Source organism: Triticum aestivum, chromosome 5D (genome assembly GCF_018294505.1).
Source record: "Triticum aestivum cultivar Chinese Spring chromosome 5D, IWGSC CS RefSeq v2.1, whole genome shotgun sequence".
NCBI classification, from domain to species: Eukaryota; Viridiplantae; Streptophyta; class Magnoliopsida; order Poales; family Poaceae; genus Triticum; species Triticum aestivum.
The window spans coordinates 41,407,025-41,422,135 of record NC_057808.1 but is presented as its reverse complement, the minus strand read 5'-3'; the positions used below and the strand labels follow the sequence as shown (position 1 = coordinate 41,422,135).

The 15,111-nt window shown below is 46.5% G+C and overlaps 2 protein-coding genes and 1 non-coding gene across 4 annotated transcripts; 2 read left to right on the top strand and 1 right to left on the bottom strand.

Moving 5' to 3' along the window:
- Positions 1-5,280: 5,280 nt before the first annotated feature.
- Positions 5,281-8,957, top strand: LOC123119296 (transcription factor PCF8). 2 transcript variants are annotated; one of them, XM_044539043.1, is made up of 3 exons: positions 5,281-5,431; positions 6,339-7,274; positions 8,571-8,957. In XM_044539043.1, exon 2 carries the CDS (start codon positions 6,372-6,374, stop codon positions 7,257-7,259), a length of 888 nt encoding a protein of 295 aa, XP_044394978.1. In that variant the 5' UTR covers positions 5,281-5,431; positions 6,339-6,371; the 3' UTR covers positions 7,260-7,274; positions 8,571-8,957. The 2 variants fall into 2 exon arrangements, with proteins under 2 accessions (XP_044394978.1, XP_044394979.1); XM_044539044.1 differs by having other exon boundaries at positions 5,294-5,564.
- Positions 8,958-9,573: 616 nt separating this feature from the next.
- LOC123126370 (small nucleolar RNA Z279/snoR105/snoR108) lies at positions 9,574-9,678 on the top strand. Its single transcript, XR_006461651.1, has one exon. It is a non-coding gene; the product is annotated as a small nucleolar RNA Z279/snoR105/snoR108 (small nucleolar RNA).
- A 2,603-nt stretch (positions 9,679-12,281) lies between these two features.
- LOC123119295 (pentatricopeptide repeat-containing protein At1g11290, chloroplastic) lies at positions 12,282-14,860 on the bottom strand. The gene has a single exon (XM_044539042.1). The coding sequence runs from the start codon at positions 14,748-14,750 to the stop codon at positions 12,945-12,947; it is 1,806 nt and encodes a 601-aa protein (XP_044394977.1). The 5' UTR covers positions 14,751-14,860; the 3' UTR covers positions 12,282-12,944.
- Positions 14,861-15,111: the final 251 nt, after the last annotated feature.

The window sequence follows — 15,111 nt, the reverse complement described above, 5'->3', positions numbered from 1 at the left end:
CTGTGATGATCTGACTAGACTCGTAAGAAACTTCTGGTGGGGCTCAAAACAAGGGAATCGTAAAACACACTGGTCTCGTGGGACAAGTTACTGGAACCAAAGCAGAGAGGTGGCCTCGGTTTCCGAGATTTTAGATGGTTCAACCAGGCACTATTGGCTCGCCAGGCATGGAGGCTGATTGAACGACCAAATTCGTTGTGTGTGACCGTGTTAAAAGCTAGGTACTATCCTAATGGCTCCCCTGTTGACACCCTTTTTTCAAGAAAATGCTTCATCAACTTGGCATGCGATCCAGTATGGTCTTGACCTGCTCCGCAAAGGACTGATTTGGCGTGTCGGTAATGGCGAGAAGATCCGGGTTTGGCGTGACCCTTGGATCCCAAGACCATCTTCATATCATCCCATCACGGCACGTAAGAAGGGGGACTGGTCTTTTCTTCGTGCCGATATTTGTACGCTTGTAATAGTCCCCTTGAAGCTGAGCTATCTGCATGCGCGGGGGCATCGCTCTCGCCCAAGAATGGAGTGCAAAACCTTTCATTATCGAGACTGAATCGGAGGTTGCAGCCAAGGCGATCATGGAGGCGAAAGTCGGCCGCTCACCAAATGCTGGCATCATCGGTGAGGTCAACGACTCCTCCAGCAGGACAGAGATTTCACCATAATCTCGACTGTACGACGCTCGTGCAATTGTGTGGCTCATGGTCTTGCTCAACTAGGTTATCGTAATGAGAAAATTCTTTATTTGACACTACCTTAATTAAAATGTGGTTTCTTATTTGACCCTGAAGAAATTTTTCTTCTCTATTTGACCTGTAGTCTAAATTTATTTTCTTACGTGACATTGCCGTCGGTTTCGTTACATTGTTCCGTCAAAAAAAAATGGATGGACCAAAATACCCTGTGCTAGTCCCTCTCATCTCTGTTGTTTGATGTGTTTTTGTGCTTGCCGCTTTGAAAAAGCTAATTCCAGTTGCATTTTTTTAGTGCAAGTTACACGTACATTTAAAGTTATACCTACGCATGCACATACTTGATTGTCCGGTTGCTTCACGTACCATGCATTCATGCATGCTCGCACACATGTATACTGGCCGATTACACACATGCACCGGTCTATGTATTTGATCATTTAGCTAGCTAACCTTGCAGATGTAGAGGTCCGGAGCAGTTTCCGCTGATGTCTCATCAACTCGTACATACTCCCTCCGATTCCTAAATATTTGTCTTTCTAGACATTTCAAATGACTACCACATACGGATGTATCTAGACATATTTTAGAGTGTAGATTCACTCAGTTTGCTCCGTATGTAGTCACTTGTTAAAATGCCTAGAAAGACAAATATTTAGGAACGGAGGGAGTATATCTGAACGGCGCCCTGGCCGGCGTGTATTATAATTCTCCGAATACCCGAATACTTGACTAATGCATGCATGCACCAGTATAGTCTGGGCTGGCCGTGGCGTGTTAAATATGGTTGCCTTCTAGACTATGTACATGCATGTATACAAATAGCCGCAACTGATCCAGCCAGCAAACTTGGGAGTTACGTACGAAGGTTGCGAGCAAACATGTCGACCAGATGGCCCACCGGCAGCTGTGTAGCTCGGGTACGCTCACGCTCTGCCTATCTCCCTTCCCTATAAATACAGAGGCACCAGGCCATTTGCAGAACTCACGCACGCCCGGAGAGGGGAACTATACATAGTTCACAACATCCATCCATTCGCCAACGCCCACACCCATCCATCACTCGCATCTCGTGGAGGCGTTTGGCAGCGTCGGAGTCCTCGGAGCATAGTACATCCAACCACCATCCTCTCAAATTATGGGGTCTTAATTGGTCATTTAACATGACCAAATATGTAACATAAATGTAGACATTGCCATGTACATATTTTTGGTCACCTTATGCACCAGGGGTAAAAAGGTCTTTTCACGTCTGTCTTTAACACCGTTAGTGAAAAAAAATGCACTAGGGTGTCATTTTGGAAAGAAATTTAGAGCAGATGTCAAACAGGGAAGAAAAATTTCTGCAGGGCCAAATAGGGAACCACATTTTAAGAGCATCTCCAACAGTCGTGCTAAACAAGCACCGCGCCGCAAATTTGCCCATTTTAGCGCGGGCGCAATTGATAGAGTGGCTCCAGCGGGCGCGCAATAATCGCGCGCGGCATATAGAGTTGGGCGCGTGGTTCGAATTGCCAACGCGCGCTGTGTATTTGGGGCGCCCGCTTCCGCGCGCGGCACACGCGAGCGCTCGCGCCGCACTCTCTCCTCCGCGCCACCTTCGCCCCGCACGCGCCGGCGCCGGCGAACTGGACCCGATGGACGCACGCGTCGGCACCCCCTCACTCCATCCTACAGCCGCGACCCCTCCACCGCCGCCGCCGCAAACCCTAGCGCGGGGAGTGTTGGCCTCGCCTCCGCCGGAGCTCCTCTGAGCATCGGCCTCGCGTGCGGCCTCTTCATGCCGCCACGGATGACCTTGGCTGCGGGTGGCGTCGCGCCGGCGCCCGCCGTGATGAAACCACATGCCCCCCTCGAAGCTCCCAAATGCGGCGCGACCGAAGAAGGGCAAGACATCCGCGAAGAAGAACAAGGCGGCAGACGGCTCCGGCATCTCGAAGGCATCGAGGAAGAAGCTTGCAGGGCGTGTGACGGGCGCGACGGCTACCGAAGCGCCGACGAGCTCACTTGTTGAGCCGGCGGCCGACGCACACAATGTGTTCGAGGATATTCCCCAAAGGTAGATAATTTCCCCAACTTGTTTTTTCTTGTTATTTTTTGAATGCATATATATAGATAGCTTATTTGCATTGTTCTATATACTTTGTAGTCTCAACGATGATGCATACATGTCAACTATGGGTGTTGGCTCCAACAATTCGCATTGGTCTCAAACCAATGACATGCACTTCGATGACCATGAGTTCGAGATGGACGAGGATGGTGAGGGCATTGTCGACGCACCGAAAGGGAGAGCGGGCAATTACACCAACGCCGAAGAAATCTTACTATGCAATACTTGGTTGCAAATGTCAAGGGATCCATCCGTTGGAGGTGATCAAAGTAGAGATGCTTATTGGCTTCGGATGAAGGAACACTTTGATGTTCGCAACATGAGTGGAATTGACCGCTCCGACCGATCTCTTCAGTCCTGGTGGTCGACAATCAACAAGGATTGTCAAAAGTGGGCGGCCGCACAAAAGGCGGTTGACAATTTGAAGCCAAGTGGCACTAATGAGGACGATAGAGTAAGTTTCATTTCATCCATGTTCATCATACTTGTTGTTGGTGTTTGAGTGCTAACTTGTTTTATTTTCATGTAGTACAACATTGCACAAAACTTGTTCAAAGGAGAGGAGAAAAGGACCAAGAAGGGGAAGATCAAGAAAGGATGGCCATTTACCTTGCCTCATTGCTATGACGTGTTGAAGGATGATGAGAAATGAAAGAAGCATGATGATTTGGATGATTTGGATTTGAGCAACAAGCGCAAGCGAACAATTGAGCTGGATGATGATGATGAGGAGGATGCATCAAGTGATGACGGCAAGAGAAGCCCCACATCCAACTCGGTTTCATACTCGAAGCCAAAACGACCGGATGGGTGCAAGAAAGACGCAAAAGAAAAGAAGAAGAGGAAAGGAGATGATGAGCTCAAAAATGCTATGGAAGCTATTGTGAAGGCAAGAAAAGAAGCCAACAAGGTGAGGAAAATGGCAAGGAACCAAGATGCCGCGACCGAGGAGAGGAGGGTGGCGGCCGAGAAGAGGAAGGTGGCTTTGGAGGAGAGGAAGGTGAGCAATGAGGAGCGAACTTGATTGTTGGATTGGGAGAAGCACTTGTTATTTTTGGACACATCTATCCTCAATGAGGCGCAAAAGGAGTATGTCAATCTTGCCCGTGAAGAAGTCTTGATTCAAAAAAGAGCCATGATTCGCGCAATGGGTGGCGGTGGCCTTAGCACCATGGTTGGCGGTGGCTTTGGCGCCATGGGAGGCATGGATGGCTTCGGAGCTACCATGGGCGGCATGGGGTGCCATGGGTGGCTTTGAAGCTACCATGGAGACCATGGGAGGCATGGGTGGCTTTGGAGCACCTCCGGGTGCCATGGCCGGCATGGGAGGCATGAGTTTTGCGTCTCTCATGGGAGGCATGGGTGCACCTCCGGCCGCCATGGGCGAAATGGCTTCCGGTGTGCCTCACACACCTTTCCATGAAGATGCCGTTGAAGTTCTTGCCAACACTGTCCGAGCTTCACGTGATGCAGTGCGCGACAATGAGGAAGAGGAGGAGGAAGAATCGTCTTCGGAGAAGTCGGATGAATCGGAGGAAGATGAGGACGAAGAGGAGGACGAGGCTTGATGTGTCTTCCGTTTATGTCATGAACTTGGTTTGCATTTTGAACTTGTTGGATGAACTTGTGGGCATGAATTTAAACTTCTGGGTATGAACTTTTATTCATCAACTTGTTTGTGTGAAATTATATTATGCTTGAAATTCATTTTGTGTCCAAAATGCAACATATGGCATGCGCTGGCGAGTCGCACGTGTTGCATTTTTGCGCGCTGCGCGGCTGTTGGAGCCAACGCTGTCCGCCGCGCCAAACCAGGCGATGGGGTCGCGGCAAAGTAGTTTTTAGCGCGCGGCATGTTGAGCGGCTGTTGGAGATGCTCTAAGGTAGTGTCAAATAAGGAATTCTCTCTATCGTAACAAGCGCACTGCCGTGTGGCTTAGATGAGGTCCCTCGGAGATTGATTTGCCGTACACACACGATTGTGACCACACTGGTTAAGCAATGGAATCTCTTTTTCCTCAAAAAAAAAACACATTAAAGCTTGATCAAGTTTAGAGAAAAATATATTAACATCTACAACTTAATATTTCAATTAAAGCTTGATGAAGTTTAGAGAAAAAATACATTAAAGTTTGATATGCTTCGTTAAACATATTTTTTTGACTTAAGATAAACCTAGAACTTCAAGCATCAAGAAAGAAAGCATTGGTGGAGCTTTGGGTTCTTTGCACCGACAGCGTGTTCTAATCAGGAACTAATCGCTACGGCTAGATGCCACTAGCAGGAATGATTACGGCCGACAGACCGCAACCCGGGAACATTCTCGGTCAAGCCCCCGTCCTCCAAAAAAGTCATGCGGTCAAGCCCCTGCATGCTACTGTGCGGCACGCGCGCGAGAAGGCCGAGGCCCTTTCCGCAAAACGGCCTGGCAGGCGTCAGCCGATAAGCCAGCCCACCGGCAGCTGTCAGCCCGCTAGCTACAGCTCCAGCTCCACTCCCTCACTCCAGTCTTCTCCCCCTCCTTCTCTTTTGCGCGCTGGCCCCTGCCGTTTCGGACCCGCCGCGCTCCGGTCCCCGCTCCGCCGCCGCCGCCCGTCCCCGTCGACCCCCTCCTCCGCCCCTTCAGGTGAGCGACCGGCTTCCGCCCTCCCCCCTCCGTCGACGCGTCCTTGGCCTGTGCCGGCGGGAGCCCGGCCGGGTTCGCCTGGCGCGTGCATTTTTCCCTGCGAGATTGGGTTCTTTGTGGAGTCCATGTCCAGGTCCATGCTCATGTTCATCCTCTCTTGGATATGGTTTTGCTTTTTATTTTTGTTCCCATTCCCCAGGAATATCTTGGCGCCGTTGCTTCCAAAGATTTGCCCCCTTTGGTTGATAATAGATAGCAGATGAGTAATGGTGGTGGCGAGAGCTAGTGTACTCGGTTGAGATTTGGGGGCTGTTTTGCTTTTGTAATGCGCCCGTAAAGCTAGGTTTTCCCTTTTATTTACCACAGATTTTAGGGTTTTTCTGCTTACGATTACCCCCACGTCCTTGCCAGATTTGACTCTACATAATTGGGAGGTTTAGATATAGAGGAATCCCTAAGTAAAGTATCCTTGATTAATTATGTTAAGTATAGACGGGGAACAGGGCGGGGGAGCCATGCATTTATGCAACAACATCATCTACTACTACTAATGTTCAGACGTAGATAGATAGAGTAGCAGATTCCTCTGATAAAGCTGCTGCTTTTTTCACAAGCTGCAACTTTTGTGTGCTAAAAGAGCTCATCTAGCAGAGGATAAGAGCAAGTGGGCTATGGACTGGTAGCATATTTGTTTCAGATTTTGACTCTGCAGATTTTTTTAACTACAATTCCTCTGTTATATTTTCTTCTCAAAAAGGAATGTTTTGTTGTTTAAAACCTCGCTTCAAGAACTTGAGTTATTGCCACAGCTGCATCATTTCTCAAGAAAAAAGAAAATCCAAATGTTTTTGCAAGGTTTGGTGCTAACTTTTTCCTTCTTCTCTGAATCCTACCCCAAAATGAGCAGAGGAAGCTGCGGACTGGCATGAGCTAGGGGGCCATGGAAGAGGCAGACAAGGACCGCAATTCCTGCAAGCGCCTGCGAGCGGTAGGCGGCGGCGGCGACTCGGCGGATGCGTGGCGGACTTTCCGGGTGGCGCGTGCTGCGGCGGGCGGCAAGGACCGGCACAGCAAGGTGGTGACCTCGCGCGGCCTCCGCGACCGCCGCATCCGGCTCTCGGTGCAGACGGCCATTCAGTTCTATGACATCCAGGACCGCCTGGGCGTCGACCAGCCCAGCAAGGCCATCGAATGGCTCATCCAAGCCGCCGCCACCGCCATCGATGGTCTCCCGTCGCTGGACTGCTCCTTCGCCCTCCCTGTCGCTTCCCCAGCAGCAGAAGACGCCGCGGAGGTCAGCACCTCGGAGACCAGCAAGGGCTCTGTGCTCTCGCTCGCCAACGGCCCTGCCGACAATGACAATGCCACTCACCAAGCCAATGCATACAACGGGGGCAGTGCCAATGGCACGTTCGCCGAGCTCCTGCACTGCTCCAACGCTGCCGACAAGCCAATGCAGCATCAGCATCAGCAGCCGACGCTTGCCTACTACGCCGCTCCGGGTTCACACATCGCACCCATGTCCTTCGAGATGATTCCCCAGCTCACCTTCTCCCAGGACCAGCAACACCGCCACCACCACCACCACCATGCCTCTGTCGCCTTCGACAGGAGCACACTTCAGTCCAACACCGTCTCGACGCCACAGTGGCCGCCGTCCCAGCACCCGTTTCTGATGCAGAGGTTCTCTGCTGCTCCAGCCGAGCCTTCGCCTATGTTTCCCTTCTTTCTTGGAGGCAACAGCGCTTCTGCTGCTGCTCCTGCCGCGGCCAATGCGCCGGAGCGGAGGCTGCAGCTCTGGGACTTCAAGGAGGAAAGGAAGACATAATTTCTTCTTGTAGAGGTGAGTTGTTTCCCTGCAAAAATTAAATAAACTTTTAGAGTAGTTTAACTGAACCTGTTCCATTGTCATTGTTACACTGAGATAAAAATCTTGCATGAATCGCTATTGGTCATTCAATGCATAGGCTGCTGTTAGTTTATTTGAATTTGAATTGTACTCCAGAGTCCAGACGAAGTCATTTCCAAAAATGGAGCAGTTAATTTCAGAACTTAGCAGCAGTAGCCAACCAAAGGGAGTGTTCTCTCAAGAAAACAAACTGATTGTAGCTGCCAAATTGGGGCTGGTACACTGCTATTCCAACTTCCAAGTTCCTAGAGAATAGCACTTCTAGAAAGTAATAGATATACCATACTAAATTTAGCCAACCTTAGGAGATGTTTCTTACAGAGGTCATGCAATAGCAGATTTACTGAATTCAGACTACTTGCTGCAGCAGTGTGCAGCAGTCCAATTTGGCAACTCAGGGATTTTGATAGACATGCTGAAATACCTATTCTTGAACTACTGATTTTGGATTCCTTTTGAGGAAAATATTTTGGGAGTATCTTATTTGGCAACTGTGACTTCTAAGAAGTTTCCGACTATAGTTGTAGTTAAGAACAGCTTTTTTTTTGGCGAACAAGAATGGCTCGTTTTGAAGGGAGATCATTTCACTTCAGGGTACAGGATACTGTTACCATTTTTTGGATTAATTGTTTATATGCCACTGCATGTTTGTGGCACCGTCCATTCTCTTACTAACAAGGTGGGGCAGCCGACATGTCAGTGGGACAATGATATTTTTTTGCTTGGATTTATCTTTCTTCTTTAGAACTCAGAATCGAGTAATAGCTGGGTGGCTAGAGTTTACGGTGGTAAACTTGCCCACCAGCGTTCGAATCCGTGGGGTGCTAATGTGTGTAATCCACAGAAAGGTCTCATATTCTACCTGACAACATAAAGGGAGGGGTCCCCGTGATCCGCCCCCCTTTAATCACATTTATTTTTGTTGGGAATTTCAGATCATAATACTTGAGAGTCAAGATTAGTACATTGATCATGCTGCAGCCCTATTAATTGCAAAAATTGAGTTATTTAACAATTTCCTGCACCACACAAGATCACCTACTACAGTAGTACCATATATACTGCAATATGCATCATTCTTGTCTGCATTCTTTCAAAAGGTTGCCGATGTTCTAACTGCACAGTCATCATCCGCTAAGATGTTCTTTTGCCCCGACTTCATTCAGATTTGGTGTTCTAACTGCACAGTCATCATCTACTAATATTTTCTTTTGCCCTGATTTCATTCAGATTCGGCGGTGTATCAACCTACCAAGTCATGATCCATTCAGCACAGAAGAACCCAGAACGAGAGAAGATGCAAGGCAACGAAGGCGTCGGCGCCATGGAGGCGCGTGGAACACAAATGCTTATTAGCTGGATCTCCAAGTCTTCTCCGCGCGGTTTTCATTTTGTCACTGTCATCCTCTGACCTATGTTTTTTGTGATCGGAAACCAAATGTTTTTGAGCTGTACTCTGTTGCTGTGGCCTCCCCCTGCCACTATCTTTCTCCGTACGAAAACGATGAATTTTTTCCTTTTCTGGCGAGGAATCTTGCATGATACTGGTGGCATAAGAATTTCTCATGTACCTGGGGCATTAGCAGATGGTAATCCAAACATGAATGATTTCTTTCACCTGATATCAGTAGTTTGATGATTGTCATTGTCAGTCTTATCACAACCGAACCTTGCATTGCCTTCATTGACTGGACACTCGTAAAAAATTCTTGGTGCAGTCGTCTAAAGGTTGTAGAGTAAAATTTTTTTCCGATGCAGCTGGTAAAAAGAATCAAATCTTGGTGCAGTTTAAAGAAAAGTGAGGAAAAATAAAATAAAATCACCACAGACAATCAACTTGTCAACCTTGAAATGCAGGCAGGTCGTAATCGATCATTTTCAAAAAGGAGTGCACATTTGAAGAAAGGGACCGTTCGTTCGTTCAAAGATGAATGAACGATGCACTGAATCATCCACCGTAAATCAACTTTTTTTAATTAAGAATGATCCACCGTAAATCACAATCAATCGTGACTCACAAGCCCATGGGCCGGACGGCTGGCGTGAGCTACCCACCACACTCACTGTGACCTCCATTCGGCCCACACACTCATGTGAGCTTCTCAGTTCGACTGCTAGCCACAGCCGCCTGTTTAGTCCCACACCGCTTGCCGCAGCGGAGGGCGAGCCTCCGGGCGCTATAAAAGAGGGGGCGGGTGCGCCGTTGAGAAGCATGATCCTTCAGGCAGCAAAAGGGATGTGATGAGTGGTATCAGCTCGCTATAATGCGAGAGGGGTGTCCGCCCCAACTAAGCCTGTTACGACAATGGGGCGCCCCAGTGACTTACCATCTGATCCCGAATATCATTTTTTTAATTTAAATTTAAATGTTTTTTTCCTTCTCATGCTTAATTTGGTGTTTTCCCCTGCTTTGGAATTTTGTCTTCTCAGTTCGCTTTGCTCTTTTGGAAGCAGTTTCTTTTTAGCCCTTCGAATTTTGTACTCTGATTTTGAATGGTTACATGGCTGAACTCTGATTTGTTCAGAGTTCAAAAAAGAAGAACTCTGATTTACTGTCAGCATGGTCCTGCTCGGTTTACAACAAGATACTGGTATGTACATACTACTCCCTCCGTCCCATAGTCCCATAATATAAGAGCGTTTTTGACACTAGACTGTAGTGTCAAAAACGCTCTTATATTATGGGACGGAGGGAGTAGTACTCAGGAAGAAATCTTGCTCGGATACCCCGGAGGTCTGGAGCTTGAAAAAGGCTTGACCTTCCAAAAATAGCATGGCTCTTGGGGTTTCAGCTTTTCACGGTCAGGGTTAGATGGTTTTTAATTTTGATGAGTATATTGTTAAGCTTCATACGCAACATAAGTCTAAACTCATGAAAAGGTACTCCACAAACTATATAACCTGAGTTTACTTTATAGTTTGTTAGAATGAAAATAGACATGAGACATAAACAGTAGAATATGCACATACAATAACTGAGTACGCAAAACGAATTATGATAGTCCACCTTAATTTCAAACATGGCCCGGGCATAGTCTTTCTGTTAATTTAAAGTCCAGTGATGAAGAAATATCTGAATGAGACTATCCTAAACAAAAATTCTGATTAAGATGGGAGTTTTACGTCGTTCACAAGGATGCCCTTTTCTTGTTCATCCAATACAATAAATTTTGGTACGCACATCATAAATCCTAATTGTGAATGCTTTTGAACAAACTATGAGTTAATTTGCAATTTCTACGATAACAGGACATGATTCATACGAGAAAATGCTCCTTTTAAGGCAGATAATATATTTTTTCAATCCATAGAGAGATAGTTCAAAAATTTGGCGGCTAATGTGTTCTCTATAGGTAACACAAAAGGCATGAACAGTCGTATTTTGCTGCAAATGTTTACGTAAATGCAAACTTGCACAGGTTACTATGTTTCTCACTGGAAACTAATTCAAAATATTTCTATATGGACTGAAGTAATAATCTGTATCATAGAACCCTTAGAAAAGAAAAACTTTGATATATACAACATCTACGTGTTGTCAAATGCAAAACTCTAATTTGTTCAAGGTTAAAAAAAAACTTTGATTTGTTCAGGAATGAACTGATACTGTTAGCATGGTCATTGACCAGTTTGTTGTTATCATGGTATGGATAGATTTGACCAGTTACAACCTTGTCTGTTTTGTTCGGTTTCTTCTCCCACAAAAAAATTGTGTACTTTCTGGCGCTTCCTAGGCAAAAAGTTACCGCGAAAAAGAGATGGTTCTGGACTACTAGTAAATAGTCCAGGAGATTAGATGCAACTGAGGCCAGAAGTAAGCACACAACAAGATACTTGTGTTTACTAAGGAAGAGAATAATAAGTACAAAAATCTTGCTCACCAAATGTTACTCAGATTCCCGATTACACACGGCTCATAACAAGACAATAGATTGTAATTTTAAGACTCGATACCACGTAAGGCTGGAGCTTGAAAAAGACTTGACCAAAATATTTATTCTAAAAATAGTTCTGGAGACATGGCTCTTGGGGTTTCAGCCTTTCAGGGGTCAGGGTCAGATGGTTCTTAATTTTGATGAATATAGATGTCCAAAATTTAGGTTGTGGTTGCCCCCTGAGTTTATTTTATATTTTGTTGGTATAAAATAGACATGAGACATAATATCTCTAGAAAACAGTAAAGTATGCACACACACACACACACAAAAACTGAGTACGCAAACCAAATTATGATAATCCGCCTTAATTTCAAACATGGCCCAAGCAGAGTCTTTGTGTTAGGGTATAATACGACAGTTTTATATTTGGCAGAATGGGAGTTGCAATCCTTCTCTTGCCTTATCTTCACAATAGACTTCTTGACCTTAAAGGAATGTACACTATATGCTTGAACGGCATAAATTAAACTCCAGTCATGAAGAAAAATCTGAATGAGACGTCGTTATAAGATGCAGTTTTATGATTTAAAGTTCACAAGGATGCGGTCTCTTGTTCCTCCAAGTCCAATACAGTAAATTTTAGTATGCACATCATGAATACTAAATGTGAGATTGCTTTGGAACAAATTATGAGTTGATTTTGCAATTCTATGATAACAGGACCTGATTTATACAAGAAATTACTCCTTTTAAGGCAGATAGTAATCTTCTTCATTCCATAGAGATATTCAAAAATTTGGCAGCTAATGTGTTCTCTATAGGTAACACAAAAGGCGCGAGCAGTCATATTTTGCTGCAAATGTTTACGTAAATGCAAACTTACACATGCTACTATGTTTCTCACTAGAAGCTAATTCAAGATATTTCTAGGTGGACTGAAGTAATAATCTTAATCATAGTCATGAACAGTCATATTTTGCTGTAAATGTTTCCGTAAATTCAAACCTACACATGTTACCATGTTTCTCACTAGAAGCTAATTCAAAATATTTCTATATGGACAGAAGTAATAATCTTAATCATAGAGCCCTTAGTAAATATAATTTTTTGATATATACATCATCTACATATTATCAAATGCAAAATTGAAGCAAATTGTAACTTCAATTCAACTCGTATGGAAGCAAGACACTAAGACAGTGCTATAGTCCATATGCTCCATCTCTAGTTAAATTCCATGATGCTATGATGAAGACGTTAATGGCTGCATTCCCATCTTTCTTTGTTTGTAAGATTATAAACACTAACCTCCAGCCCAGGTTCGTCTGGTGAACATCTAATAAGCAACAGTCCCATCACAGGGGCTAGAGATGAACAGTTTAGGCTTGTTCGCTGTTCGGGTTCCATAGGTGCGGTAGTCTGGCTCGGCCACTGGCTGGGAAGCTGACCACCATGAGGCCTCAAGCCCTCAACGTAACATTTCCTGGTTTGATGCCACATTTCTTGTTACCCCAAATCAGTGAACTGGACCCAAAGTACCTCCAAACATCATATTTAATCATATTCGATCCAAGTATATAGTCTCCACAATACAGACAAACTTGAGATCATGAAATTATTTTCCATCATAATCAAGCTTGTTCAGAGAGTGCCAACTGCTCACCTTGAAAGAGCAAATGACATCTGTTAGGATCGAAAGTATGTGAATCAAGTGTTCGCAGCATGGTTAAGCACTCAGTTCAATACAACTCCTTCCAGGTTCCTTGACCAAACCTTTCTTGTTTAGTAGCGTCCTATAGGTTGCCGCCTTCTTCCAATTCCCCAAACAACTGAGCATATTAGACACTAAGACACAGTGACCAGAATCTTGAGGGTCCAGGTTAAGTAATTCCTCTGATACTGAATCCATCGAAGAATCGGCACAATGAGAACTGTATGCACTTACTATAGGAGCCAAAACCTGATTCTGTAACTGAACAGGGATCTTCTTAAAGAACTCCTTAGCTATACTAATTTGACCAGACTTACATAGCAAATCAGTTATGCACATATAGTGCTCAATAGATGGTTCAATACCATATTCCTCTGTCATGCTGCGAAAACACCTAAGGCCTTCATCTATTAAACCAGAATAATTGCATGCTGTTAACAGATGGGTAAAGACAATGGCATCTGGTTGAACACCTTCTTTTTGCATCTCGCTGAAAAGGATGAGAGCTTCACTGCCTTCTCCGTTGCAAGCATATCCATTAATCATGGCACTCCAGATAGGTAAGTCTCTATCGGTAACCGCATCAAATATTTTCCTAGCCAGCTCAACGCTCCCACACTTGCAGTATGCGTCTATCAGTCCGGTAGCGACCCGCAGGTGTGACTGCAGTCCGATTGCCACCACATGCTCCTCAACCTTTCTCGCATGATTAGCAGACCCCAAATCAGCACAGGCAGAAAGAACTGATGAAACTGTTGTCACATTTGGCTGCACATCTGTGCGCAACATGCTATCAAACATTGTCAAGGCCTTGTCTGGGCGGCTACCTTCAACATATCCATGTATCATTGAAGTCCAAAGCACTACATTCTTGCAGTGAACTGCATCGAAGACCTCCTGAGCAGCCTCAAGATCCCCACACTTGGCATATAAGTTAACCAATGATGGCACAAGATCTTGCTCGGATTCAAAACCGCTCTTGATGAGAAGAGCATGCACGCCCTTGGCCACCAACAGATTCCCTAACAGAGCAGCAGCTGAGACGAGATTAACCAGCGCGATCAAATCAAATCTGTGCCCAGCACCCTGCATGCGGTTGAGCAGAGCAAACACTTTGTTAAAGTCGCCCGTCTGCAAGAACCCCGACGCCATTGCGCTCCAAGAAACTACAGTCTTGTCGTGCATAGAGTCAAACAAGAAAGACGCGGCATGCAGCTGGCCATGACGGACAAGCATGGTGAGCACTGAGTTGGAGACTGGCAAATCCGCGTCGAGCCCAGACTTGAGGCTATATCCATACACGCACAGGCCAAGGTTTCTCGTGGCCATTGAGTCCAGGCACCCCGACAGCATGCCGACGAGCGTGCCCCCGCTGGGGCTCACCCCTAGGCCCCGCATCGCGTTGAACATGGCGACGGCCTTGTCGAGACGAGAAGCCTTGCTGTACGCGGTGACCATGCAGTTCCAGGACACGAGGGTCCGGCTGGTGGTGGGCATTTCGTCGAACAGGCGGCGCGCGTCGGGGAGGAACGCGCACTTGGCGTAGAAGTCGAGCAGCGAGGTGCGGACGAAGACGTCGCCGACGGCGCCGGCGACGAGGGCGTGCGCGTGGATGGAGCGGCCGAGGCGCGGGAGGCGGAGCGCGGCGCAGGACTTGGCGAGGGAAGGGAAGGTGGAGGCGTCGCCGCCGCGGAGGCCCGCGGCGAGGAGCGAGGCGTAGTGCCGGAGGCAGAGGGTGTAGGAGCCGGACGCGGCGGCCAGCTGGATCAGGCGGTTCCAGTGGCGGAGGGTGGCCGCCGGGGCCGGGGCCGGGACGCTCATGCTGAGGCTCACCGACGGGGAGAAAGATTTTGGTTAGCAATATGACCATTTATTTTCCCATCGAGTTCGTGCGGTCAGTATCCAGCAGTATGCTTTCCAGGCCTTCTCTCAAACCGAACAGAGTAGAGTTAAAAAAAAAATCGACAATGAAATTGAAAATGGATAATTGAGTATCCATATTCTCTATTCACAAGACACAGTGCATAGCGAGGATGAGTACTTCCACAGAGAATTCATCAAAAGGACATTTCCATTTCCTCCTAATTTTCGTCCGGCCACGTCTTTACCCCTAAAATAAAACAGTGCTCAACTTTGCCCCTCTTCAGTTTGATGCCCTTATAAAAATACCCTTCCGTGTCGT

Excerpts from the sequence above, each read along its gene's own strand:
- LOC123119296 (XM_044539043.1), top strand. The coding sequence starts at position 6,372 with ATGGAAGAGGCAGACAAGGACCGCAATTCCTGCAAGCGCCTGCGAGCG.
- LOC123119295 (XM_044539042.1), bottom strand. The coding sequence starts at position 14,750 with ATGAGCGTCCCGGCCCCGGCCCCGGCGGCCACCCTCCGCCACTGGAAC.